The 27,159-nt window shown below is 43.6% G+C and overlaps 1 protein-coding gene across 1 annotated transcript; it reads right to left on the bottom strand.

Annotated features, from left to right (window-relative positions):
* Positions 1 to 14,090: 14,090 nt before the first annotated feature.
* Positions 14,091 to 26,723, bottom strand: Banf2 (BANF family member 2). The gene is made up of 3 exons (XM_046439522.2): positions 26,568 to 26,723; positions 23,095 to 23,223; positions 14,091 to 14,281 (listed from the first exon to the last, which is right to left on the bottom strand). The coding sequence occupies exons 2-3, from the start codon at positions 23,218 to 23,220 to the stop codon at positions 14,135 to 14,137; spliced, it is 273 nt and encodes a 90-aa protein (XP_046295478.1). The 5' UTR covers positions 23,221 to 23,223; positions 26,568 to 26,723; the 3' UTR covers positions 14,091 to 14,134.
* Between the last annotated feature and the right edge of the window lie 436 nt (positions 26,724 to 27,159).

Genomic DNA, 27,159 nt, shown 5'->3' with positions numbered 1-27,159 from the left:
GCTGGGGAGGCTGAGGCAGGAAGATCATGAGTTCAAAGCTAGCCTCAGCAACTTAGTGAGACCCTAAACAACTCAGGGACATCCTGTCTCTAAATAAAATATAAAAAGGACTGGGGGGGGGGCGCTGGGGTTGTAGCTCAGTGGTAGAGTGCTTGCCTAGCACGTGTGAGGCACTGGGTTTAATCCTCAGCACTGCATAAAAATAAATAAATTAAATAAATAAAGGTATTGTGTCTACCTACAACTAAAAAAAATACTAAAAAAAATGACTGGGGATGTGACTCAGTTAAGTGCCAGTACGGGGGGTGGGGGGCAAAAATGAAGGGCACAATTTAACCCATTATTATATACATAGTTGATATTCTGTTATACAGTTGGCTCTCCATCCATAAGTTCTGCATGCACAGATTCAACCAACCATGGACCACAAACATTAAAAAACAAAACCAAAAACCCATGACTGAACTGAACATGTAGAGACTTATTTTGTGATTATTCCCTAAACAATACAGTAAAACCACCCTTTACATCATATTCGGTATTATAAGTGATCTAGAAATAATCTCAAGTATACCAGAGGATGAGCATAGGTTACATGTAAATACCACAGCGTGTTGTATAAGGGACTGAGCATCCCTGGGTTTTGGTATCCATGTGTGGGGAGCGAGGGAATGATCTTGGAACAAATCCCCCACAGATACCTAAAGAGAACAGTATATGGCTGGGGTATTTGTGAAAGATGATTTAATGATGAGAGGAAAATGTTTACAACATAAATGAAGGAAACAGAGTAAGTCACTTTCAATATGCCCTCCATCTGTTTTAAAAACACATGCCCATAGGTGCTACATAGGTGAGCCTTGAAAACATGCCTGCTGCATGAAAGAAGCCAGCCACACAAGACCACGAAATGTGTGACTTCATTTATATGAAATGTCACAACAGACGTATCTGTAGAAATGGAAAGTATATTAGTGGTTTCCAGGGGCGAGGCTAGGGGTGAGGAGTGAGTGCTAGTGGTACTGTCAATAGGGTTTTTTGGGGGGGAGGGGTGATGAGAATATTCTGAAATATAATAGCAGCACAGGTTGTACAACTCTGTGAATATACTAAGGACCACTGAGTTGTGCACTCAACAGAATGGATTTTATGATATGTGAATTTTATCTCAATAAAGCCGTAATTAGTAATCCATCATGTGGATTTGCTAGCAGTTTTACTGTATGTAATTGAAAAACATCTGAAAAGAAATATAATAAAATATTGGATGGTAGGAAGGTTTTTAAAAATTATTCATTTCCTTCCGTGTGTACTCCTATATTCTCAAAGTTTCCACAAGGAGAATGCACCATTCCCCCCCCCCCATCATATCCACACACATTTTTTCCAAACCTCACTCATTGTGGAAAATTTGTAAAAAGATAAAGGGACAGATATTGCATGGAGCAGAGCCAGCTGAGGGACTTTCGGTGACTCTCAACCTGACCCTTCAAGACAGAATTATGTGGCAATGATTTGGGATTCTATGAGCTTCCCGTCACTGTAACAAAATACCTGAGATAATCAACTTATAAAGTGTTTTGGTTCAGAGTTTTGGGATTTCAGTCTATGATCTATTGGTTCCATTGCTTTGGACCTGTGGTGAGGCAGGACATTGCATGAAGTGCATGGCAGAGCTATAGCAGGATGTTTGCCCCAATTTTCTATTTCTCCCTTTTCCCAGCAGTACCCACTGGAACCCCTTAGGGTGGGTGAGACCATGTGACTAGTTCTGCCAGTGACTTGTTGGCAAAAGTGACATACAGCTTCTGAGCCAGAGCATTTAATTTCCGGTGTGAGCCCCCCACCCGCCCCCAGCTCTCTTCCTGCTGAAACAATCTGTGAACATTCAGAGGGGGCTCCTGTGTCAGCCCAGGTCCTAGAATGAGGAGAGAGCCACCACAACAGACCTGCATTGGGCATGTAATAGAACTCAGGTCTAAGCTTTGATTGTGCTTTTTGTTCTTGTGGTACGGGAGATTGACCCCAGGGGTGCTCTACCTCTGAGCTACACCCCCAGCCCTTTTTACTTTTATTTTGAGACAGTTCTCGGTAAGTTGCCAAGACTGGCCTTGAACTTGCTATCCTCCCAAGTAGCTGGGCTACAAATGTGGGCCACCATGCTTGGCTAAATTTTGTTGTTTTAAGCCCCTGAGTTCTTCAGGTCTCTCATTGTTGTTATTGGAGCACAACCTGGCCTGTACTGATTAACACATGCAAACAAGGAAATCTGAGGAACTACCCCAACCATTGGCCATTTGTAGCTGTTGTCCAAAATGAAATCAAGCAATAACCATACATTATAATGCGATGGGTCACCCCACCTCCTTTTCTAAATGCATTAATGTCTATTTTTGGAAATCTCTTCAAAACAAAGTTAGGAGATAGGAAAAAAAAATCATGTATTTTCCCCATTTCACAGTGCAGGAAACAGAATTGCAGACAAATCAAGTGATCTGTCCATGGTTGCAGACTGACTTAGTGCTATTAACCTGGTGTTTTAAATCTTGGTCCAGTGGCCTGGCTACCGTGGCTCCTCTACCAAGTCAAAGCAAATCTAATCACAGGACCAGGCTAATAAATAAAACAAAATATATTGTACAGTAAGGATTATCCTTAAAATAAACCAAACTTACCTGTAGAGGGGGAAACCAAGACAAAGATATATAGAATCTAGTAGAAATGGGTAAGAAAGAAATGGGTTAACAGAGAAAACCACAGTCTTCCATTTCTCCAGGGTAACTTTGGCCTTGAGAAAGTAAGGGTAGAATTAGAGACTGGGTGTGGGGGAGTGAGGAAGGAGATCCCAAAGTCTCCAACCCAGAGATTTGTAAGGGCGACTTTATCTCTGCCTAGAAAGACAGAGCTCATGATATGAGGCCAGCAATATAGAGGCTCTCGTTGGGATGTTGGCCACACAGAACGGCTATTCCAAGGATCTCAGCTCTAGAGCTCTCATTCTTTGTGTTCCAAAATGGGAACATCTTTTATTGCTTTTTTCTCTGATTTACAAAAGTAATAATGCTAACAAGTCCAAATGATGGATTGTTATTAAAGTAGAAAGTAGAAGTACCTTTTAATACTGCTCCCCCTCAAGTACAACTGGGTAACTGTTATTGATCGCTCCACATCTCGTTCCACAGTTTTCAACGCACGGACCATGGAAGAGCTAGGTGATCCTAGGATCCATGTATCTATTTATGCATCGGAGTATTTGTTTATAGACATGAATCTTTCCCTCTCTGAAGTCACCCACCCACCCACCGTCTTAGACAACTAGCTCACCCTGATCTTTACCTCCTCATTCTTGTTCATAGCCTGCTCTCTCGTTTCCCACTGCACTGAGAAAACAGCCCATCAGAAGAAAAATTCTATGACCTCCCACTTCAGCAACCCACTTCCCTGTCTCGGGGCCACCTGTGGTGCCTTCCCTCCCTGGGTGTCCTCCCAGCCATGACCAGTCCTCCTCCTGTGCCCTGGACCTCATGCCTGTTACCTACTCAAGGACACAAGGCCAGCAGCACTCTTCTCTCTCTCTCTCTTCACCCAAGCTCTCCTCTTTGGGATCTTCTGCACAGCATGCAAAAATACTACCCAACCTCCATTCCCAATTCTCACCTCACCTGACCTGTCAACTGCATTTGTCAGAAATGCTCACTTCCTCCTCTTCTCCCTTGGGGGCACCTCCAATCCACTGGGTGCTTCTCCCCTGTCTTTACGGAGTTTCCCTCATCTCTCTGCCTTCCAAATGTTAGAGGGCCCAAGGCTCAATCCTTGACCCCCGGCACTTTTCTTCCTATATCTGCCCCAGGGGCTCTACCTTGACCACTTCTCCCCAGCCCCTCACATCCATCCTGGTTAGACTCATTGTCATCTTTCAGTTGGTTATCGCCATAACTGGCCTTTCTATTCTCGCCCTTACACCTCCACACTGTCAACAGCATAGAGGGATCCTTCTAAGACACGAGTCTGATCACATGGCCCTCCAATGGATTTCTGTCTCAATCTGAGCAAAAGCCAAAGTCCTATCAAGAACATAACAGGCCCTATGCATTCTCCCTACCATTTTCTTTCCACCTTGCTCATTCCACTCTTTGTACTCACCAGGCACATTCCCACCCCAGGGACTTTGCACTGGCTGTCTCCCTGCCTGGAGTGGTCTTCTCCTAGCTAACTCAGAGTTCTCAGCCTCACTTCTTTCAGGACTTGTTAACCTTTGTAGTGGGGCCTTCCCTCACTGCGCTTAAAATTCCACATCCCCCCTAACCCTCTTAACCTCTTTCCCTTATTTTATTTTCCTCATAGCATTCACCATGAAACTATTAAGTTGAATCATATGAAGTTGCCCATATTCAGCTATTTTTCACCTGGAAAAAATGGCAATTTCATATGGTTCAAGTTAATACATGTTTTACCTGTTAATACTTGTTTTGGCCTCTTCCCACGAGAATGTCAGCTCCTGGGGGAAGTTAGTTTTGTCTGTTCTGTTCTTTGCTGCATCTAGAATTGTGCCTGGCGTGTGCTAGGTGCTAAGTCAACACTTGCTGAGCAGTGTTTTCCTGTGACCTGCTCTCTCTCTTGACACGTCATGGACATCTTTCCAGGACCATTCCAACAGATCCTTCTCATCCATTCTAACGCCTGTCTGCCCCTCATAAGCACCACCTTTGAGTGTCTGAGAGCATCTCTGAGTCACCAGATGTGTTCCCCACTCCTGGGGGAACTCTGCAGGCGGTGGGCCTGGATTTACCATCGGACCGACCAGACCACACCTCATGGCTGCCTGCCTTCCTGCCATGGGCTCATGGCTCTTTCTTCCCCTTGCCCTCCCTCTCTCCTTTTATCTGACCCCCACTTTCCCCTCTTTCCCTTTTATCACCAAGCTTTGAAGTCGCCTCCTGGTCCTGGGAGCCTCCCCTTCTGTAAGTAACCAGACACACCCAGCACGGAGGCTTCCAGAGCTCCCATGCATAGAGCTCTTACCAGGTGCTAGGAATGTTAATCTCCCCAACACAAATAGACACATGAATCGCCATTTTACAGCCAGGGAGCGGGGCCAAGAAGGTGGCTTTTCAAAGGTCTAACAACTGGTGGCAAGAAGGTGGATTCTGTTTTTAAAGCCAGGCCCATCCTCTCCCCACCCCACCCCACCCCCATGGCAGGAGCTGTCAGTGGCTCCCCGTCCCTTCACCCTTACTGCAGGGCAGGGATGGCCCAGCTGCCAGCTGCCTGCTCTTTTATTTCTTTGTCTTTCTCACTGAGGTTGATTTTCCCCATGGAGCTGGCCATCAGGAGCTCAGCCGTTCACTTCTTGTGGGTACAGCTCTGTACCAATGATTGGTGATGCAAGGGTGGCATGTAGGTCCCCCAGCTCCTTCTCCACTGGCTCCCAGGGTGGCCTGCAGGGTTGAGCTCCCACTGCTCACAGCGATCACAGTGGCAGCACTCTGGCTCACCTATCGCTGCCTGGCTTCCTGCCATGTTTCCCCACACACACACCTGCGTTCCCTGGGAGCAGCCCTCGATATCCCTGACAGGGTCTCAGGTCTACTTCTAGGGCAGACCAAAGTAAGACCCACCTCTCGACACCCCTGCTGTGCTGCCCCGCCTTCTCCCCATCCCTGCCACACTACAGGTCCTGGAAGCCAGAGAAACTCAGGTGTTCTTCCCCTGCCTCCTCCACGTCGTTTAATCAAGCTTAGAGCCTTAGACACTAGACATTCTAATCAAAGTCACCTATCCATGGATACCCTCTAAAATACAGTTATGAGGCCAAGAGGGGGGGTCCATCTCCTTTTCCTTGAAGATATTTCACTCTTATTAAGATGCTGGTCAAATCCACCTTTCCCAAATCTTCTGAACAGCCTTCCTGCCAAGTACAAGACGGGCTGTTAGCTGGGCTGCGGACATGTGTGCAAGCTGATCCTCCTGCGTGTCTTTTACAATGGCTTTCGGGGTTAGCAGGTTGATGGGACTCTACAGGTCACAGTCAAAATCAGAAATAATTTGATGTTGATCTGTTCTTTCTTTTACCCACCCATTGAAGAGTATATAGGTCCTAGGAGCCTGGCACGAAGATGCAGGCCTGTAATCCCAAGTGGCTTGGGAGGCTGAGGCAGGAGGATCGTGAGTTCAAAGCCAGTCTCAGCAACTTAGTTAGACTCTGTCTCTACATAAAATATTAAAAGGGCTGGGGATGTGGCTCAGTGGTTGAAAACCCCTGGGTTCAATCCCTGGTACTCCCAATAAGTAAATCAATAAGTAAAAGAGTATATAGGTCTCCACATTTTCAGTGTCCATACTCATTAGAAAAGTTGGTATCTGGGCTCTCTTCCAGCTCACAGCTGTGAACATTCTTCCAAGAGCCATGAGAGCAACAAGCTCTCAAGAGGCCAGGGCACTAAGGAAAGCACTAAGAAAAGAGATTTATCATGTTCCTACTGTACCACATTCTTTATATATACTATTTTTGTGGGCAGGATGGGGCAGTTCCAGGGATTGAACTCAGGGGCACTTGCCAGTGAGCCACATCCCCAGCCCTATTTTGTATTTTATTTAGAGACAGATCTCACTAAGTTCCTTAGTGCCTTGCTTTTGCTGAGGCTGGATTTGAACTCACAATCCTCCGACCTTGACCTTCCAACCCTCTGGGAAGCATGCACCACCATGCCCGGCTGCAGATACTATTGACATTGATCCACTTTGTGAGGCAGGGTTATTATTGTCTTGGTCTCTCTTTACAGATAAGTAAATAAAAGCTCAGTGAGGTGAACTAGCTCAACCAAGATAAGGTGGTGTTTTTCAGAGCCAGAATTCCCAATCATGCCTGCCCAGCCCCAAATGATCTGTGTTCTTTCACCCACCCTGGGATGTTTCTCCAGCTGAAGATTTGTTGGGACTTTGATGCAGCTCACCTTGGCAGAGTAAGGATGTTTCAGACTCAAAGGAAGGTGGCAGTTTGCTATTGCTGCATAGTAAACTGTCCCAAGCAATAGTGGCTTTAAGTGGGGATCCTTGCTACTTGCTAATACTCCTGCGAGAGACCTGCTGTCCCTCTCCTCTCTGAGAAGACTCACTCTCTCCCTTGAGAGTGTCCTCCTTTTCCTTTTCCTGTCCCTAAACTCATGCCTGTAACTCTGAGCAACATGTCTTGAATCTTTCTCACTTGATTGCGAGAATCAAGGTTGAAAGGGGGCCTCTTTGGCTGCCTCATTTTCCTGGAAGGCCCTAGCCCTGTAACATTTGATAACTTTTTAAAATTTATTCTTTGAAAGTCAGTGTTTTTTATTTTATGTGTCTTTTGGAGTCCATTTAGGTATAGGGTATATTTTCTATTTCATTAATATTGTCCAGTTTATTTTCTTGGAGAACAAAATTACCTTTCACAAATCTTCATTTCTCTCACATTTCTGTGGCCATTTGATCTTTTTGACTCTTATTTTAAGTAATTATGCATTCTGCCCTTCTTCTTGACTGGATGTAGATGGTTATTTATTTACTTATTTTTGTTCTTTTTAGTTTGCACGACAGAGTATATTTTGACATATTATATATTCATGGAATATAACTTACTCCAGTTAGGATCCCAGTCTTGTCGTTGTACTCCATGACATGGAGTTTCACTGTGGTGTATTCATATGTGAACATAGGAAAGTTACGTCAGATTCATTCCACTGCCTTTCCTATTCCTATTTCCCTTCCCTTCCCTTCATTCCCCTTTGTCTAATCCACTGAACTTCTATTCCCCCCCCACCACCTTTGTTGTGTGTTAGTGTCTACATATCAAAGAGAACATTTGACCTTTAGGTTTTGGGATTGGCTTATTTTGCTTAGCATAATAGTCTTTAGATCCATTTACTGGCAAAAAGTCATAAAGTCATTCTTTTTATAGCTGAGCAATAATCCATGGTGTATAGATGCCACTTTTTCTTTATCCATTCCTCTGTTGAAGGGCATCTAGGTTGGTTCCATCACTTAGCTATTGTGAATTGAGCTGTTATAATTGATGTGTTACTGTAGTATGCTGATTTTAACTCCTTTGGGGATCCCAGAGAAATTTCCAAATAGTCCCATCCAGGTTCACCCCTTGACTTTTGACTGACAGCAGGGTGATATCAGACTTTTAAGTCTCCACTGTCATGAAACTCTAGGTCACTTTGGCCCATGCAGACTGATTATAATTGGATTCTTTTTTTAAAAAATATCTTTATTTTATTTATTTTTATGTGGTGCTGAGGATCGAACCCAGAGCCTCGCATTTGCTAGGCGAGTGCTCTACCACTGAGCTACAACCCCAGCCCCTATAATTGGATTCTTAACCATAAATTCTTAAGACTTTATGTTAGGAGGAATTATCCTTATGTTCCTCAGTTTCAGTCTATGAAGAGGGGCAACTTAAGTTCCTCTTAGTGACATTATTTCAGGTCTGCATTTCTCCTGAAGATAACAGGTAGTTTGCTGAGAAACATGACATATCCTATCCACTGAGACCAGGCAGGGCTGTAGATAAATTGCTTCTTGAAAAAGAAAGCGTGGTGGAGGTCAGCAAAGTAGGCCCAATTTATAGATTTATTCCTTTAGCCTTATGTTCCCACTACTCACATCTGTCCCCTATCGAAAACACTACTTTCCCCCAAATGACTAAGCTTACAGGGCCCTTTAGAGAACAAACCATAATTGTTCATTGTGTAAATGAAGACTAGGAGAGATACATATAATAAAATGTATTTTTTCTTTTCGTTACACAGCTTGATGAGTTTGGAAAAATTTATACACCCAGCAAACCACCACCACCACAGTGGAGTTGTAGAGTGGGTTCATTACACCAAGAAGCCCTCCTGCCCCTGTCTAGGCAACCCCTCTGCCTCCACCAGATCACCAGTGCTGTGCTTTTTGTTATAAATTACCTTTACTTGATATAGAATATATCCATGGGCTCATAGAGTATATATTCTCATATCCCTGGTTTCTTTCGCTTAGTAAAAATTTTTTGATATTCATCAATGTCATCAGTATCTCTGTGGGAAGCTTTCTTTTCACTGTTAAGTAAATAGAACCCCAGTGCATGAATGCACCCTGATTTGTTTATCCATTCATATGTTAACCAACATTTGAATTTCTAGTTTAAACCTATTATTAAGAAACCTGCTGTGAACATGTGTGCACAAGATAATATACGAACATCTATTTTTATTTAGGATTGCTGGATTTTATGGTTGTTCTCAAAAGTTTAAATTAATTAGATCTTGCCAAAGAGTATTCTAAAAGTTTTGCTGCTACTTTATATTTCCAGTATTTATGAATGTTTGTAATTTTTCCACAGTATCTCCTCTACTTAGTACCATCAACTTTAATTACATTTCTGGTTACAACCATTCTAGAGGATATGTAGTATCTAATAGTTTTGGCTTGATATTTTATTTTTTACTCATGATGTTGAGTACCTATTTATATTCATGCAAGGTCTTCCTTAGTTAAGCGTGTATTCAGATTATGCCCATTTGGTTATTCTCTACCTTATTACCAAATTATAATTTTTAAAATTTTATAGATCACGTGTTTTACTTTATTTATATATGTGTAATTTCTTTTTGAAATTATAATATTTTCTATCTATTTCCAATAAATTCATTCAGCCTGTGTGTGGGGGGAAATGCACCTGGGGGTCCGTTGAGTGTTGGCTGTTCCATGCATGGCTCAGCGGGATGGACAGGCATCAGCTGCAGGTCTGGCTGGACTTGGGTTCTTGCTGCAGTTTGCACTGTGACCGGCTCCCCCTGGATTCTTTCTAGGGCCCAGGCTGAAGGGGCAGCAGTCATTCAAAATAGTAGCTCTTCTTGGGCTGGGGATATTGCTCAATGATAGAGCATTTGCCTAGCGTGTGTGAAGCCCTCAATTCAACCCCCTATATACAAATAAGGGTAGCAAATAAGGGCTCTTCTCGTATTAACAGAGGCGCAGGAAGTGAGTAGAAATTTGAGAGGAGACAGAGAACTGGCACGTTGTCATTTCAGCTTTGTCCCATTGGCCAAAGCAAGTCATGGATAAGTCATAGCCAAAGGGCTGGGAATGACTGCCTCCAGAGGAAGGGACTTGCAAAATCACATGACAGAGATGGGAAATGCGGGGGAGGTGCAGAATTGAGTTAATCATTTTGTGAAGAGGAAGGCAAAAATCAATACAAGAGAATGAAGTGAGTGATGATTCGTGGTGTATAGGGGAGAGTGAAAATTCTTGGTGTAGAGCAGAGGATTCCCCATCACCACCAGGGATTGAACCCTGGGGCACTTAATCACCAAGCCACATCCCTAGCCCTTTTTTCTTTTGAGACAGGGTCCTGCTAAGTTGTTTAGGGCCTTGCTAAGTTGCTGAGGCTGGTTTTGAACTTGTGATCCTTCTACTTCAGTCTCCTGAGTCGCTGGGATTGCAGGTGTACACCACTGCACCCGGTGAGGGGAGAATTTTTGAGAACAGGGGGTCTTTTCCCAGTGTCCTTCCAATTACACTACACAGGGAACAGTTACTCCTGTTTTCAACACCTGTGCTTGGACCCCTCTAGAGGCCCCTTAATCTTGGGGGCCCCATATCCTCCAGGTTTTTCAGCTCCCTAACACTCCTTCATGATTCCAGGCACCCCTAAATGGATGAAGTTTTGCAGTGTTGGAGGCGTGTGGAAGTAGACTGAGAGACAAAGCTACCTCTCCATTTTCTTTTTTTAAAAGAGACAGAAACAGAGAATTTTTAATATTTATTTTTTAGTTATCGGTGGACACAACATCTTTGTTTGTATGTGGTGCTGAGGATAGAACCCGGGCCAGACGCATGCCAGGCGAGCGCGCTACCACTTGAGCCACACCCCCAGCCCAACCTCTCCATTTTCTCCTGGAGCCAACCAGCTTCTGTCTGAGAAAATGAGTGACATGTGAATGCCATGAGTATTTCAATGGAGAATGAGTCCAAGGGTGGGGTGTGCAAGAGGGAACTAGTGAAAGGCTCTGGATGCTTAGAATCTGAGCTCTCAGGAGGTAGAGCTGTTTAACACTTTGAATCAACCAGTTGGCTCGCCTCCAGGCTTGACTCTTGGATTTCTCCTTGGAGAGAGCAAGAGAAGCAGAGTTAGAAAGGGTTATAGACCTCCAATCGTATTGTGAGTTTAGAAAATATAACACTGGTAAAGCTGTTAAGGGAAAAAGTTACTTAATCGATACCATTGGTCTTGATTAGTGCTGCCACAGGATGTTTCTGCTTCTGAATTCAGAACTTTGGAGTTAGTTGTGGTCATGTGACTTGCGTTGGCCAATGAAATGTAAACGCAAGAAGTACATATCACATTTGGGTAGAGACTTACAAAGACAGTGTGATAATACACCCTGGCTCTTTCCCGATGCTGTGATTATCAGTGTGTATTGAGAAGGAGTCTTCATCAACCTGGGTCTAAAATGACTACAATGGATAAAGCTCTCCTGATGACATGTATTGGACACGTAGCATGAAACAGAAATCAAATTTGTTGTCTACATAGCTGTGTATGTGCGGGGAGGTGGCACTGGGGATGGAAATAGGGCCTTGTGCATGCTAGGCAAGCACTCTACTGCAACTACACCCCCAGCCCAGTAATCACTGAGACTTTTTTGGGGGATTGGACCCAGGGGCACTTAACCACTGAGTGACATTGCCACCCCTTTTTAAAATTTTTAAAAATTTTTTGAGACAGAGTCTTACAAAGTTGCTTAGAGCCTCACTAAGTTGCTGAAACTGTCTTTGAACTTGTGATCCTCCTGCCTCAGCCTCCTGAGCTGCTGGGATTACAGGTGTTCACTACCACACCTGGCAATCACCAAGAATTTTGAAGTTGTTTGTTGTATCAGTATAAACCTGCCTGGTCTGACTGATACCAGCATACAACTCAAGCAACAAAGAAGTGTATCAAAATAAAGAATTTAGGAAGGACAAAGCTATGATCTTTAAAATAATGATACTAACAAGAATTGATGGTAAGCTCTTAAATATACAATTAAAACTAAATAGTTGATTGAACTTGGCCTTATCTCTCACCATGAGCCTGGGAAGAATTTAAGTGCTATGAACTTTGACAAATTGAAAGTAATGATAAAACCTATACAAAATGTGAAGAAAGTGGAGAAGAGATGTAAGTCCTAAGTTCTTTTTAGTTTTATAGCAGTAGTTCATACTATCTATCATTAAAAAACTGAGTTCAGAATAAACCTACTTATACTAACTAACTTCTTGCTGTTTTCCCCCATATTCTTCTTAAAACTTAGAGGAAATAGATTTGGAAATTTATCATTATATCTAACAATGAAGAAAAAATTCATCAAAGTTCAACCATTCTTTCAATTCCCTTTTGACTAAATCCCAACTTTCGTCTTAGGTTGGATTCTTCCAGAAACAGAATCTGACACGACAATGTCAATGTTCCATGAGGCCACAGGGAAGGAGGATTATCCCAGGAAACACTTGTTTGGGGGATAGAAGGAGAATGAAGTGAATTCAGGGTTTTAAAGAGCTAATCATCACTGCAGACAACTGGGATTCTACCCCACTGGGGAACTTGGGGAGACTCAGTATTTTCTCATGTGTGGGGCATGGAAGTGGGGGCATTTATCCATCCACTTCCATCCAGCACTGGGGACTCTTCTGGGTATTAACTCCCTGCCACTTCCTCCCTGTCCTGTGGTCAGACTGGTTCCATTTCTGCAACCAGCAAGACCCTCAGGCAGAGGGTACTTAGGTGCCTGCAAACAGAAATCACTGGCCTTGATTGGAACCATGACTACCAACAGAATAAGGCACCAAAAACATTAAGTAAAACCTTTCTTCAGTTTAAAAACCTTATATAATAGATTAATATAAAATAAATTATGCTAAATGAAAAAGGCTTCTTACTATATTATTGCATTTATGTGGATTTCTGGAAAAGTCAAAACTGTAAGGATAGAAGACATATTTGTGGTTGCCTAGGGCTGGGGATGTTTAGGGGATAACTACAGAGGATCAGGGGACTCTCTGGGGGCAATTAAAGTGTTCTACATCTTGATTGTGGTGTTGCTTCTGCCAAAATTCATAGAACTGCACACATGAAAAAGTTGGGATAATTTAACTATATGTAAATTATACCTAAAAAATCTGACAGTGATGATCTTAAAGGTATGTCTGCATTATTTGCTATTTTAAGAAACTGTAATTCTCCTCCCTGGAAGAGTTGGTGACTTGCTTCTAACAAACAGAATAGAGAGCAGGTCATAAAAGGCACTGGGGGCTTTATGCTTGCTTTCTCAATTCTTTCCTGGATCACCAACTTTGGGGGAAAAAGTTGCCACTCCATGAACAGCCCAGTGGAGAGGCCCCTGTAGGGAGGTACTGAAGCCTCCTGCCAACAACCACGTAAGGTGGCAGTCTTGGAAATGGCTACTTGCCCTGGTTAAGCCATCAGGTAACTGATCCCAGCCAGCAGTTTGTAACCTCATGAGAGACCCTGAGATAGAACCAGCCAGCTGAGCAACTCTGAGATTGCTGACCCTCAGAAACTATGAGCTACAAGTTGAATATTGCTTCTCCAAAATGCTTGGGACCAGAAACATTTCAGATTTTGGAGTTTTTCCGATTTAGAAATATTTGCATCAACTTCACCAGATTGTGCATCTCTAATACAAAAATCCAAAATCTTTAATTTTCCAAAATGAGAAATTCATATTTGAAGCATTTTTGAGTTTTGGATTAAAGAATACTAAACTGGTAATATTAGAGTTTGTTGTTTTAAGCTGCCATGTTTGGGTGCAATTTGTTATATGGCAATAGATTGTTAACATAAAATTTATTCCATTTAAAAATAAAAATTACAATTATATAAATTTTTTGCAGAGAGCTACAGGGCATGATATTCATCTAAAGTGAATGATGGCAGTTTCTAGGCAGTAGGTTTTGGGGTGATTTTTCTTGTGATTGCTCTTGTTTATTTTTGTATTTCTTTTGGATGCATGGGTAACAATGAAGTTAAAAACACAAATAATGACTAGGAGCCTGGGTTTAGATGTAGAAGGCATCATTTACCCAGGGGCAGAGTGGTAGGGTGTTTCTACAGGAAGCTGGCACACCATTCCTTCAGACAGTTAGAGCTCTCCTGGGCCTCACACTCGGTGGCACCAAAACAGCAAATGATCCACTTCTGAAACTCAGCCTCGTTTTTGTGCATCAGAAGGAACTGTCCCAACAGGATGTAGGCCTGGGGAAAGGGACAAGGCAGGGAGGAAAATGGGAATGGTTAGTATAGTCCCGGTCAGATGCGCCCTTTCTTCCCCAAACATTGGAACTCATGGAACAATCAAAGGTTGGGGTACAGGTCCAATTTGAGGAAGACTGTCAGTCCTGAAGCTCTGGCTTGTTCCAGGAGGATCCAGATATGGGTTCCTGGTGAGAAGTAAGGCCAAGTTCAACGCCGAGCTCTCTGGGTTGCTTTAGGAACTGTCCAGCCTAGATTGAACCAGACCCTGTCCTCCTCAAACTTAAGTGAGCACAGAAATCCTCTGGGATCCCATGAAAAGGCAAGTTATGATTCAGAGAGCCTAAGTCTAGGTGGGACCTGAGAGTCCCCATTTCTAACAAGCTCCCAGCTGAGGCTGGTCCAGGACATTGTTTTGAGGAGGGGGCCTCACGTACTTCAGAAACTCCTTTCAGACCTCTCATCCAGTATTTCTCTCTTTGAAACACACACACACACACATACACGCACACACTCGCGCGCGCGCGCACACACTTTTTTTTTCACCTTCACTATTTTCTCAACTGCTGTTAACACAGGGTTCTCACAATCTCAGCATTTCTGACACTAGAGAATTCTACGCTGTGGGTCTGTCCTGTGTACTGCAGGATGTGTAGTAGCATCCTGGATCTTTGCCACACCCCCCCCTTGGAGCTAAACTCTCCTCTGCTGAGAACCAGTGCATGTGCAACTGGCAGGTGAAGGTCATCTTAGCATCGACTTGTCTTTGCAAACCACCTGTGTGATCTCAGGCAACTCCCCCTGAAGTAAGGCTCAGCAGGACCTAGGTCTCAGTGTCTGTACCTCTCTAAGGCACATCATGTGACCTGCCCTGCAAATGAAGTGAATCAAATGCAAAAAAACGTTCAAAAAATGCAGATTTCTCCTTTGTCCTGAGAGATGTGGCCCTGTGGGAAGAGCATAGAAGATATGAAACATGCTCAGCTTTGTCCCTCTTTCCCAAGCCTCCTACTGGTTCTCTTTCTCTGGTTCTGAGGCTTCAGACTTTTTAGATTGAGCAGCTACCAGTTTTTCAGGCTCTCCAGCCTGCAGACAGTCATTGTGGGAATATTCAGCCCCTGACCATGTGAGCTAGTCCAACAAATCCCCCCTTTTAATCGTATATATCCTGTTGGTTCTGTTTCTCTGGAGAACCCTGACTAATACACTTTCTAAGAGTCTCTGTGGATAACAAAGACATTAAGCTAAATATTAAGTGCACTATGATTTATATTCCAATGGTAGTCTCTAGTTTTTAATACCTACATTCCAAAGATTTTACAATTTCATCACACCATTATTAACAACAACAACAAAAAAGGGCCACGTGGAGAAAAAGACCTCCCAAAGACCACATGGCCATAAACTGGCCAAACCGCTCCATGGTGGAGACTAGAGATTTCACGTCACATTACATGTCCATCTCTTGGGACTGGTTTGGGCGCTTTCCAGTCTGGAACCAACGAAAACCAGTGTTCACTCATGCCTTCAAGTTCTGGACTCTTTCCATGAAAACCCTCTGGTGTCTGTTGACTTTAAGTGATGTAAAACAAAGCAAACTTCATCTTAATCAAAGGAAACGTTTTTTACAAAAGAGAAATCAAATAAAAACTGAATCCCAGTCATAAAATGTACCTAAGCAATGAAGTTTGAAGGTATTATTTTTACTTATCATTTATTTTTCGTAGTGCTGGGGATTGAACATAGGCTAGTGCTCTACCACTGAGCTACACTCCAGCATGGAGTTTTATTTTTAGTCATGGTCCCATTGTTGAAAAGAGGAAAAAAGCCAAGATTTCATGGTGATTTGAAACTGTTACTTTAATCTTTTTTTTTTTTTGAGCAGTTGGTTGGTATGATCTCATTTTTCATCAGTATCCTCTCTCATTTGCACTGGTAGAGTTAACAGATATTTTAAAATAAGCATTTAAAAAACTGAGCATGTATTAAGTGTCAATTGAGCCAGCTGCTGTAGGTATGGGAGGTGCCAAGGTGAATATAACGGGATGGAGAGCCAGTGAGCTTTGTCCAAGGAGAGAAACATTCATCATAACAATATTAATAATACTAGGAAGTGGCACTTTTGAGAACTTTGGCAGGCTACACACTGCTGGAGACACCCAGTATGTTTTAATACATCTGAATCTCATGGGTGCCCTGCTCATCCCCTTCTCCAGATAAGAGTTCTCAAGAATCTAAGAGATTAAGACTCGTGCCTCCCTCCACTGCATTCTTCCACCTCTCAACCATCTGCAGTCCAGTCTGGAGGTTCAGCCATCCTCTGCCTGTTTCTGAGACCAGCTGCTAGCATCAGCTGACCTGGTAATTGCAGTTTCCATATGCTACCAGGCCCAGCAGCCAGGAAACCTAGGTCTATGTGGCCAGCAGGACCCAGGCAAGCTTTCCAAGAATGCTGCAGGAGGAAGGGCTTCCACAGTGGAGTTGCAACCTGATGCTCCATCCTCAGCTTTCCCTGTGCATCTTCCAGTGGATAGACAAGGAAAGATGACCTACCTTCTTGCTTCATTCCTGTGGACTTCATCTTGCTCCCAAGGGAAGCAGGAGTCATGGGCTCACAGCATGACTCTGCCCAGTGTCCACTTGGTTTCTCCACTGTCTCCAGAAAGTGAACCCCTAACCTGCCTTCTTGAGCCAAAGAAAAACCAGCTGCAAGGAGGGGGACATAGAAACACAGAAACCCTGAGCAGATGACTCTACATTCCCACTCCCCTGAGAGGCCACGGCAAGCCAGGGATGTATGTTTCTTCCTATAGCAGCAAGACGGCAGCTCCATGGGAGACTTGCCCTCAAGTCTAAGCAGGGATGCTTATCCAGGGACTTCTTCCAAGCAGGGTAGGAACCACCCCCCTTTACTCACTGTGTCCACTTCTGATAAACAGAAGCAATCTAAATCTGCACGGGGGTTGGATTTCCTTGGGTGTAACCTATGTGGTTGCCCAGGGTCCCACACTTTGAAAAGCCAATTGCTTAATCCATTGGAACAAAGGGCCTCCTCACATTTTCATTTTGCTCTGGGCATGAAAATCAGGGAGTTGGTCCTCATCTGCATTCATAATAATTTTTTGGACCTTCACTATGACACCTGGTCTTGTCTCTTATCTCAAGTTTCTTACACTTCCTCTGCTTAGGTCCCCGGCTCCTGAATGCCTATATGGAATGTACTTCACACCACTAAAAGACCTCAGGGAGAAACAACACCACTTTTTCCGATTTTCTCTAATCAGACATTGACTAGTCCAATATCTCTGGGTCATTTCAGGTCTAAAACACTGTGCCTTTAGTGTGAATGCACAATCTAATATAGGTCTTGCCGTTTATTCTCTTCCCTGTCTCCTTGGGTCATGCTATACTATAACATTATCCATCTATCCAAAATTCAAATTTAACTGTATTTTGTTATTTCATCTGGCAACCCTATGCAGGGTAACATCCAAACTTATGTACTGATTCCTGCCAGGGTCCAGATGTCAGGCAGCGAAGTCAAGTGTCAGCAGAGAGGACAGGCAGGAACTAGAGCCCTTAGCAGCTTAGTCATAGGCATCTTGGGACCTGAGGGAGACCAGGGCTGACCTCACTGGGGCTTCCTGGTCCTGAGTTCAGCCTTCTCTCCTCTCTGCTAATTACAACTAAGTGGCTTTGGAAGGAGACGGAGATCCTGGAATCTGGACAGTCTTGAGATAAAGGTATGGTAACATGAGGCAGGCAAGGTAAGAGAGAGAAGAGCCTTGCAGGTAATCCAGGTCAGGGCAGCTGCATGGGAAACGCCTCCGTCACACTTCAATTTCAGGAGGGCAGACAGTCCGATGGTGTAGTATCCAGACCCTACAACCTGTCTACCCAGATTCAGATTTCATCTCTGTCATCTCATGTGAGCTTGAGCAAGCCACACATGATCTCTCTGCTCCTCAGTTTCCCCATCAGCAATATGGAGATAAATAGTCTACCTCAAAGGATTTTTTTTGATAATTAAATAAGATTAAATATATGTGATGCAAAGGATTTTTTGATAATTAAATAAGATTAAATATATGTGATGCACTTAGAAGTGCCTGACATGTAGCAAACACCACATGCTATATCTATTAGCAGAGATATGCAGAGCAGGTGGGCAATCAAGACATTTACTCCATTCTGATCCTCTAAGTATCTCTCAGGAGAAGGATTTGGGCTCAAGAACATGACTTTACGAAGTCTGTAAAAATCTCTAAAACCAACCAGATTCTCTGGGATGTTAAAGTCACCTCCATGCTATTGGAGAACCCCAGAGCTATCTCCACAGTGGTATGCACACCCCACAAGGCCCTGCCCAACATCACTGAATTTACTGAATATGTGGAAATCCACCACCTCTGGGTGAGTTGTCCTAGGGAGGAGACAAGTACGAAGACACAGACTCATCCTCTGCTCAGAGGAGTTTAGAGAGAAAAACCACAGGCATGTTGTGTCTCTGACATCAGTGTGGGCTCTCAGGCCACATGTACCATAGTCAACAGTAGGACAACAGTGTACTGATGACCCACTGAAAAATTGTATTGCTCAGAAAAAGGAGCTGTTGGGTGGGGTGGGCAGAAGGAAGGTTTCCTAGAAGAAGGAGGCTCTAATTAGAAGCTTGAAGGGGACTAAGGTCCATTTCAAGAGACCACAGGTTGGAGGAGGGTGGCTCCCCTAGGTGTTTGTGGTTCACAGACAGCCTGGCACTAATGCAGGGGTGGTAGTGGGTGGGATAAGGGTGGGGAGCACAAGCGTACAAGAGAGTTCAAGGAAGGCTGTGGCAAGTCTTGACGCCATGGGCATAATGGATTTTTCCATTTCCATAATTCCTTTCTTCCATAATCCTACTTCTGGGCCAATAGAAATAGAAGATGAACCAGCCAATATGTAATGTATAATCTTCTAGAAGCCACAGAAGGAACAAGGGGGAAGGAAACAGCTGGAATGAATTCTAATGGTAAATCTTATTTTGTCCCATAATCCCAAAATATTATCATTTCAATATGTAATCAATAAAAAATTATTGATGAGATAATAAAGAGCTTCTGTTTCTTCATTTATAAAGCAGAGACAACTATCATCACCCTGTATACTTTTAAGATGGAGACTTTAAGACTTTAATAGAAAAGTGAGTATTTTAGATTTCTGGGACATCTTCATTCAGATAAATGCTCAGCAGGCAGATGTGGTTGGTGGCTACCATTTTGGATCTAGATCCTCAGGCCAAAGGTGACTGTTCCAGGAAAGTGAAGGCACAAGATAACCAAGAGAGATCACAGGTACATTTCTCTTGAGAAATGTAATTTTTTTTTTTTTTTTACATTTCTTTCCTGAAGAGACTTGGGTGAATCCAGTTTTGTTTTCTTGCATTTGTTTTATTTTGGTTTATTTTAGTGTTTGGTTTGTTTTGTTTTTGAGATGACACCTCACTATGTTGCCCAGGCTGGTTTTTAAATTTCTGGGCTCAAGCATCTTCCTGCCTCAGCCTCCCAAGTAGCCAGGACTGTAGGCTTGTGCCACTGTGCCCAGCTAATCAATAGTTTTGAAAAGTTATGTTTCAAACCATGAGTTGGAAAGCAGTTCATGCCCTAACTAGAGCTCTGGGGAAAGTGGGGAGGATGTAAGCACGGTCCCCTTTTCTCGTACCCCAGTCTTCTATTGAAGAAAAGATGAAAGACTTGTATGGGGGCAGGGACAGAGGAGAAGGTACTAGGTACTGCCTACCAGACTGCATCCCAGGTACTTAGAAGGGGTATGGAAAGAGCCAGTGCCCACGGGACAAGTCCAGGAAAGATGTTAACAGCAAAGGTGGGTTCAGAGGCAGTGCTACCTCATGGCAAAGACACTGAGGTCCCAGTCTAGGTAGGGAAAGGGAAGGGCTCAGCTACGCCTCAGCAGAGGCCAGCAAAGTCTGAGAGTGGCTTGAGACCCAGAAAGATGTCCCTCCTTCTGCCAAGTTTAGGTTCCTGACAGGCAGTGAATAAAAACATAGGAACCTGTATTTTCATCAGCTACATCTGAGAACCCTGCCCTGTCACCATCTGCCTGCCCACATGCTCTGATTTCTGGCCTTGCCCAGGGACCAGTGGCACTTGATCATCTGGGCCTCCTCCTGGGTCTTCCTGTGGGCTCATCTGGGCTCTGGGGCCTGATACAGGGGTCTCACTACCAAATCTTAGTCTAAGCCTCCTCCCTGCCTGCCATAACCCACCTGAAACTTCTTGTGTAGTTTATGACAGTGTAATTCATGGTCATTCTTATTTTCACCCAGAACCTCAGTCAGACACTATCTCCCAGAGTTTCTGTTTCCTCACTTATAAAGCAGAGACAGCTATCATCACCTAAATAACAGGTGAGGAGGCGCAAAGCAGAGGATAACAGTGAGATCCCTAGTGTCAGAGCCATGGTTCTCGAAATGCACAGGGCTGAGGGTGGGGCACTGGACACTGCCAGCCATGAGGTCACGAACACCGGAGGGGCACATGTCTATGGACCAGGATGCACATGGGCCAACCCTATACCCCTGACTCTATGCAGGCAAGTTCCAGGGCCCTGAAAATTTTCCACTTCGTCATTCATTCCTTTATCTTAAAGACGTCTGACATACCAACAATAATCCTTATTTAAAACAAAGTTGAACTGGAAAAGGCAAAACTATATACATAAGAAAACAAATAAGTTGTTGCCAGGAACTGAGGGTGGTGAGTATCAAGACACAAGGGAATGAATATTTTGGAATGGTGGGATTGTTCTGTGTCTTGATTGTGGCAATGGCTACAGGACTGTCAAAACTCACAGCAATGTATGATACAAAAGGTGAAATTTACTTATGTAAATCATACCTTAACAAAAAGTGTTTAAATGCTAAGCATAGAGCTTAGCAACAATAATAAAACTCCACAATTATGGAAACATTAAATCAATGGTGGTAGACATCAGAAGAGTGGTTACTCTGGGGATACGGATGGCACTGGCTGGGAAGAGGAGCAAAGGCACCATCTGGAATTTTGAACGTGTCAGATTGCTGGTTCCAGATGGTGTGTACCTGGGTGCATCCATATGTAAAAATTCATTGATCTGAACTCTTCATACTAAACGCATATCCCCATCCCCACAATTATGTTACACTACAATAGAAGAATAAAAGGAACAATCTTTTTTTTTTTTAAGGAATGCTTCATTTAAAATATCTATCCTAATCAGACTTGCCCACTTCACTACCTGCTTGGGAATGGCTCTCGATCCTTTATCAGGGCTCCACCTCAATTGTGGAGCTCCAGTTTCCTGATGATACCACCAAAATGGATATTAAGTTGGAGGGTAGATCGGGGTGAGATTCAGAATATATAACAACCGGTCCAGTGCCAAGTGTCAATCAGAAAACCGTGGGCCCAATGCTTCAGATTTGGGCACAAACCAACAGATCACCAGCTGTGCAGGCAGTAGTTCCCAGCCTCTTTTGAGTGTTTCTATAAGATCTTCTTGCCTGGTGGTATAGATTGGGTTTGAAAACTGAAGGGAATTCATAGCAGTAGGTCAAGTAGATGCCTCTTGACTGGAGTTGCAAGGTTGTGTGAATTCCCAGACTCCCTGGCAAATAATTGCTTCCTTTGGGACTTTTGCCATTCTCTCCTGAGGTTCCAAACAGCTTTTTCATAGCCCCATAAAAACAAGTTACTACATAGAATATTCAGGGCTACAGTTTTGATGTGCTTTGTTCCCCCAAAATTCCTGTGTTGGAGGCTTGACACCCAGTGGGGTGGTGTAGAGGTAATGGAATTTTAAGAGGTGGGGCCTAGTGGAAGATGATTTGGTCCAGGGGAAGGGATCAATGTAATTCTCATGGGACCCTGGTTAGTTCCCAAGAGAGCAAGAAATTGTTATTTTTTATTCTTAATATTTATTCCTATAAATAGAGCAAGAATAGGGACTGGGGATGTAGCTCAGTGGTAGAGTACATGCTTAGCATGCATGAGACATTGGTTCAATCCCTGGTATCAATTAATAAATAAATAGGCAAATAAAAATGGCCCCTCCCCACCATCTGGTTTCTTGTCTTGTCATGTGACTGCTCCTTCTTTCATGGCTCCTACCATGATGTCGTGTACCATGTTGTGATGTGGCCAGGAGGGCCCTCACCAAAAAGTCAAACATGTGGTCCAACCTTGGACTTTAAGTCTCCCAAACTATGAACTAAATAAAACTCTTTTCTTTATAAAGTACCCAATTCTCAAGCATTTTGTTATAGCAATGGAAAACAGACTTCTACATTCATATTCTGTTGGATATCTTGAGGTCATTCTTGGCTTAGAAATGATATCTTAGAATAACTCAAGTCCCCTGTCTCTGAGGCAGACCACAGTCTATTGGTTCTCCACCTGTCATTCCTGCGCTAATGCTCTGACAGGGCAAGGAAAGTTCCACAGGGCCCCTTTATGGAAGCAGGGAGTGCACCATATCATCTGTTCTGATACTGCCCCAGACTCTAATGGTAAGCCCATTTCTGTCAAGCCCTGAGTATTTGGACTCTTAGCAAATCTTACCCAGCCCTGCTTCTCTGAGCTAAAGCAATTCTCTTTGCCTATTGGCTACAAATCCTTGAGCTTTCTCAAGCATATGGGGTCAGTAGCACTGAAGAATGTGGCTCCTGGCCAAGTGGCAGCTTTGTTCGCTGATGGACCTTCAGAGGGATGCATGGCAGTGGCTGCCATCTGGCAGGACTTGGGAGAAGAGAAGAAAAGTTGAAGAAGAAAAAAATGAATTACCTTGGTGAACCCTTTGGTAATCAAATTGATGGCAAGCTCACGGCTGACCCCATCCACCCAGCCAACATCCTTTTCTCCAATGGGTTCAGAGAGGAAGGCTCTCAGCCTGGGAGACATGTGATCCATCTCCTGCAACAGCAGTGGGGGAAGAAAAAGAATTAGGAGATGGCTGACTGCTCACAGTGTGAGTGGACATTAGGGAGCTCCCTCAGCCTATTAAGGGATTGGGGGCAACAGATGGTAGACTTCCTTCCATCATCCAACATTTACTGGGGACTTTTCAATTTCAGGTATGGTGCCCTGCACTGAGGGCTTTACACTTCCATTCCCATTTGGATGGGCAAAGAGATGTGCAATGATGGCTGCAGACAAGTTGACTAAATTCCCAGTGAAAAGTGTATGCTTAATAGTAAGAACCATGTTATATCCCTGTCCAACTCTTTCCACCTTACATGCTTTAACAGCCACTTTTCCTTACTAATTAACCTACCTTCTTTCTAAACCACCCAACACTTTTGTCATACTTTTTTATTCTAGCATTTATCCTACTCTATTATAGTTATTTGTTTGGTTGCATGTAACAGAAAACTCTTCAAACTGACATTGTATAACTTGACGTCCAGGGGTGAAGGTGGATATGGTACAGTCAAGGTTGCAGATCTATTTCTCTATGATTATTTCTACTTTACCTCCTTGTTCTGCTCATGGTGATGAAATGACTACTCTAACATTCATATTCTCTAAAAATGTCACCTCAAAATCAGGAAAAGAGGGGCTAGGGTTGTGGCTCAGTGGTACAGTGCTTGCCTAGCAGGTGCAAGGCTCTGGGGTTCGATTCTCAGCACCACATAAAAATAAACAAATAAAATAAAGGTATTGTGCCAACTATAACATATATGTGACACACACACACACACACATATATCAGAAAGAGAGAGAGAACTCCTCTTTCAGAAGTCCCAGGAAAATGCCTCATCCATTCTCGAAGATCTGTCTGGGGTCCCTAGTGTGAGCTTAATGTCAGCCTAATGCCCCAGACCTAGATATGGGAATAGAGATGGCTTTCTCTAAGACATATAAGCTGTGAGTTCATGTGTAGTTACCTGAAAAAAATCAGGATTATTATCTAGAGAATGGGAGATGGGTGTTAAAACCTAACCATAATGTTCAACCAAAGTCTACCTCTGGCTATCCAATATCCATATAACACCCTTTCCCTTACATAATCATCAGCAATATCTATATATGGCTAAAGTGGACTCCCTCCCTCCCACAAAGGGAGCAACCCTGTGATTCATCTAGCAACTAGATTCAGATTCAAGGTTATCTTGTTGGGGAAGGTACATCTCACACTGTCTGGAGGTAACCTATGAACTAAATGCCAAAGTTCACCACCTTTAACATAGCCAACAATGCTGAGGGTGGGGGGAAACAGTTAAAGGACATCTGCAATAAGAATTTCTCTTTAGAGGGGGTGGAATTGTGGCTCAGTGGGCAGAGTGCTTGCCTAGCATGCATGAGGCACTGAGTTCAATCCCCGGCACCACATAAAAATATGCAAATAAAATAAAAGTATTGCGTCCATCTACAACTAAAAATATATTTTTTTAAAAAAAGAATTTCTCTTTAGAGAGGGGAAAATGGAAAACATTTAGTAGCCACTGGTCAACAGTACACACAATATCCTGCTTAAAGGAAATATTGAAGACTCCCCCTGACCTGATGGTAAAGCAAGTTCCTCCATTGGACAAAATGGCAGCCCATTTCTGATTTTGTGTGGATTTCCCTCATTCACTGTACTGCCCTGTTGGCATTGGAGTGGGCATGGGATAGATGCCTTTCCAAGAGAGTCACTGTTTGAGGGAGCACCCACTTCCTGTAGGTACAAGTTCAGGGATTGCCTGAGGGATGGGGCAATCTCAGGCCAGAGTTGGCCACTTTTCTTGGAAACTCAGACTTAAGAACTTAATGTATTTCTTCTATTCAAGTCTGTAGGCTGCTAATTAGAGCTGGAGATCTTCTTAGGTTGGAATCCTTGCAACTGGCCTCTACGCCTTGCCCAAATCTTCCTGCTCCTCAGATTAGTGGTGTCTTCCTTTATCTATGAAGTAAGGAGGCCCCCCCCAGATTTGCTCCTTATCCTTGAGCGATAATCCAACTGCATATTCACAAGTCAATCGTCCCCTTTGTCAAGTTTGATGGCCTTAAGATGAGATGCTTGAGAGAGGCCTGGGAATGGAGGGGAATGTTTTTCCAGAGCCCCCAGTTTTTTCTCCTATTAGGTTCCCCATTGTTATCTGTGCTCTAATTTTAGCCAGATAAATCAGCTTTTCCAACCTAGTAGGACTTGCTTATCAATTTCCTGTCACTTTAGACTAATGATCACACTGAAAGGCCATCTCATAGCAAAGCCATATTTTCTTCCTTCTCCGTTTTCAAATGGGCCACCTTTCTCCTAAATTTGAGTCATCTAGGACCCTAATGACAACTGCTAGTGGTAACCAATATCCTGAATATTTCCCGTAAGACCTTAACATGGTGTGGACTCCAGAGTATAAGATCTATTTCCCAGGATGGCCATTTTGCTGAGTGGCAGTTACCATCTTCCTAGTTTGAGTTAAGACATCCCTTCCTGGTCTCTGCCTGAACATCTCTTTGCAACCAATCCTACATTGGAGGCTTGTCCACTGTCACGTAACTAGTACCAGATTCTGTGTCAACTTATTATGCAAGTAACAGAAAATCCAGTTCAAAGGGGCTTATACAAGAGGAAGATTTTTATAGTAGCACACACTACCAAAATAAATAAATAAGTCCAGAGGAGGCCAGAGGGGGTTTCACCAAGGCTCCAACTTGATTACCTTGCATTTCTCTTCATTCAACCTTCCTTGTGAATCAGCTCAATCCTCAACTTTAATCCTTCATGGAACAGGATGAACCAGGACCTGCCATTGCTTTTGTAAGCCATGCTCCCCTCCCCTCCCCTCCCCCATCCCTCCCTCAAAGGAAAACACAGAGCTCTCTCCCTAAAAGCCACATATTGTCCTAGGTCATGCCAGCCCAATTGTCATCTGCCAACCCCTAAAACAAAAATTATCATCTGATATGCATGATCCACCTCTGGGTTCTGAAAGTTCATGGGCTGCAGCGGTGAAGAGAGTGGTACAAAAATTGAGATAGTTACCGTGCTACTGGGTAGGGCTTACCCCACACCAGCAGAGGGGATTATGTTAGAAGGGTAGCCCAACATCTACCACATATTTCCTAAGAGATCCTGAGGCCCTCCAAGGGCTGTAAGGGCCTCCTTATGGCCTTTCTCCCACCCAGCCCCAGCCCCGGCCCCAGTGTCTACTACTTGCGCTTAGCATAAGGGAAGCACTGGGCATAAATGATCAAATGCATCCAAAACCTCCCTCCTTTTCACCATACTTGTCCCTCTCCTGTCCCCACCCCCTCTAGTTCCTCCTCCAGACCTTTCTGCCAAGTCGACCTCCTCTGGTAAACCTTGTTGTTCCACGAGACGTTTTGGAACACTTTTGATGGAGCTAAGCTCTGCGAGAAAAGATGGATCCAAAGGCACTAGAGGTCGAGGGGTTCCTAAGAAGAGTAGTCTGAATGTGCTGGTGGTGGAGTCTAGGAAGGGAAACATAAGACAGGAGAGTTTGTTCAGGGTCTTCTGATACGGAGGTTGTCAAATAAACCGATGTGGAAACTATAACTATTATTTGGAAGACATCAATCTGGCTTTGTCTGAGAAAACAGATTTTCTAAATACAAAAACGTGTTGAACACCAATATTAACTGATAAACTCCTCAGTATCCATGGCATTATGGGATGATCAGTTGGGATTGGTAGCCCCACTCAGGGCCAGGCTGGTATAAACCCCAGGGTTTCTGAATGAGGAATTACCTGGAAGTCTTACCAACCGCACCAATTTTGCTGAGGGAAAATTCCACCCACTATCCATGTTGGCCATCTGTTAAGTTAAACATCTATGCCTTTTAAACTTTCAAAGTCTAAATAGAAACTACAACATTGTTATCAAGGCACCAACAGCATCAAAG

Source organism: Marmota monax, unplaced genomic scaffold (assembly GCF_021218885.2).
Source record: "Marmota monax isolate L192 unplaced genomic scaffold, Marmota_monax_Labrador192_F-V1.1 WCK01_AAM20220418_F8-fsc00005, whole genome shotgun sequence".
NCBI classification, from domain to species: domain Eukaryota; kingdom Metazoa; phylum Chordata; class Mammalia; order Rodentia; family Sciuridae; genus Marmota; species Marmota monax.
Note: the sequence above shows the minus strand (reverse complement) of the source record. Positions and strands in the feature narration are given on the sequence as shown.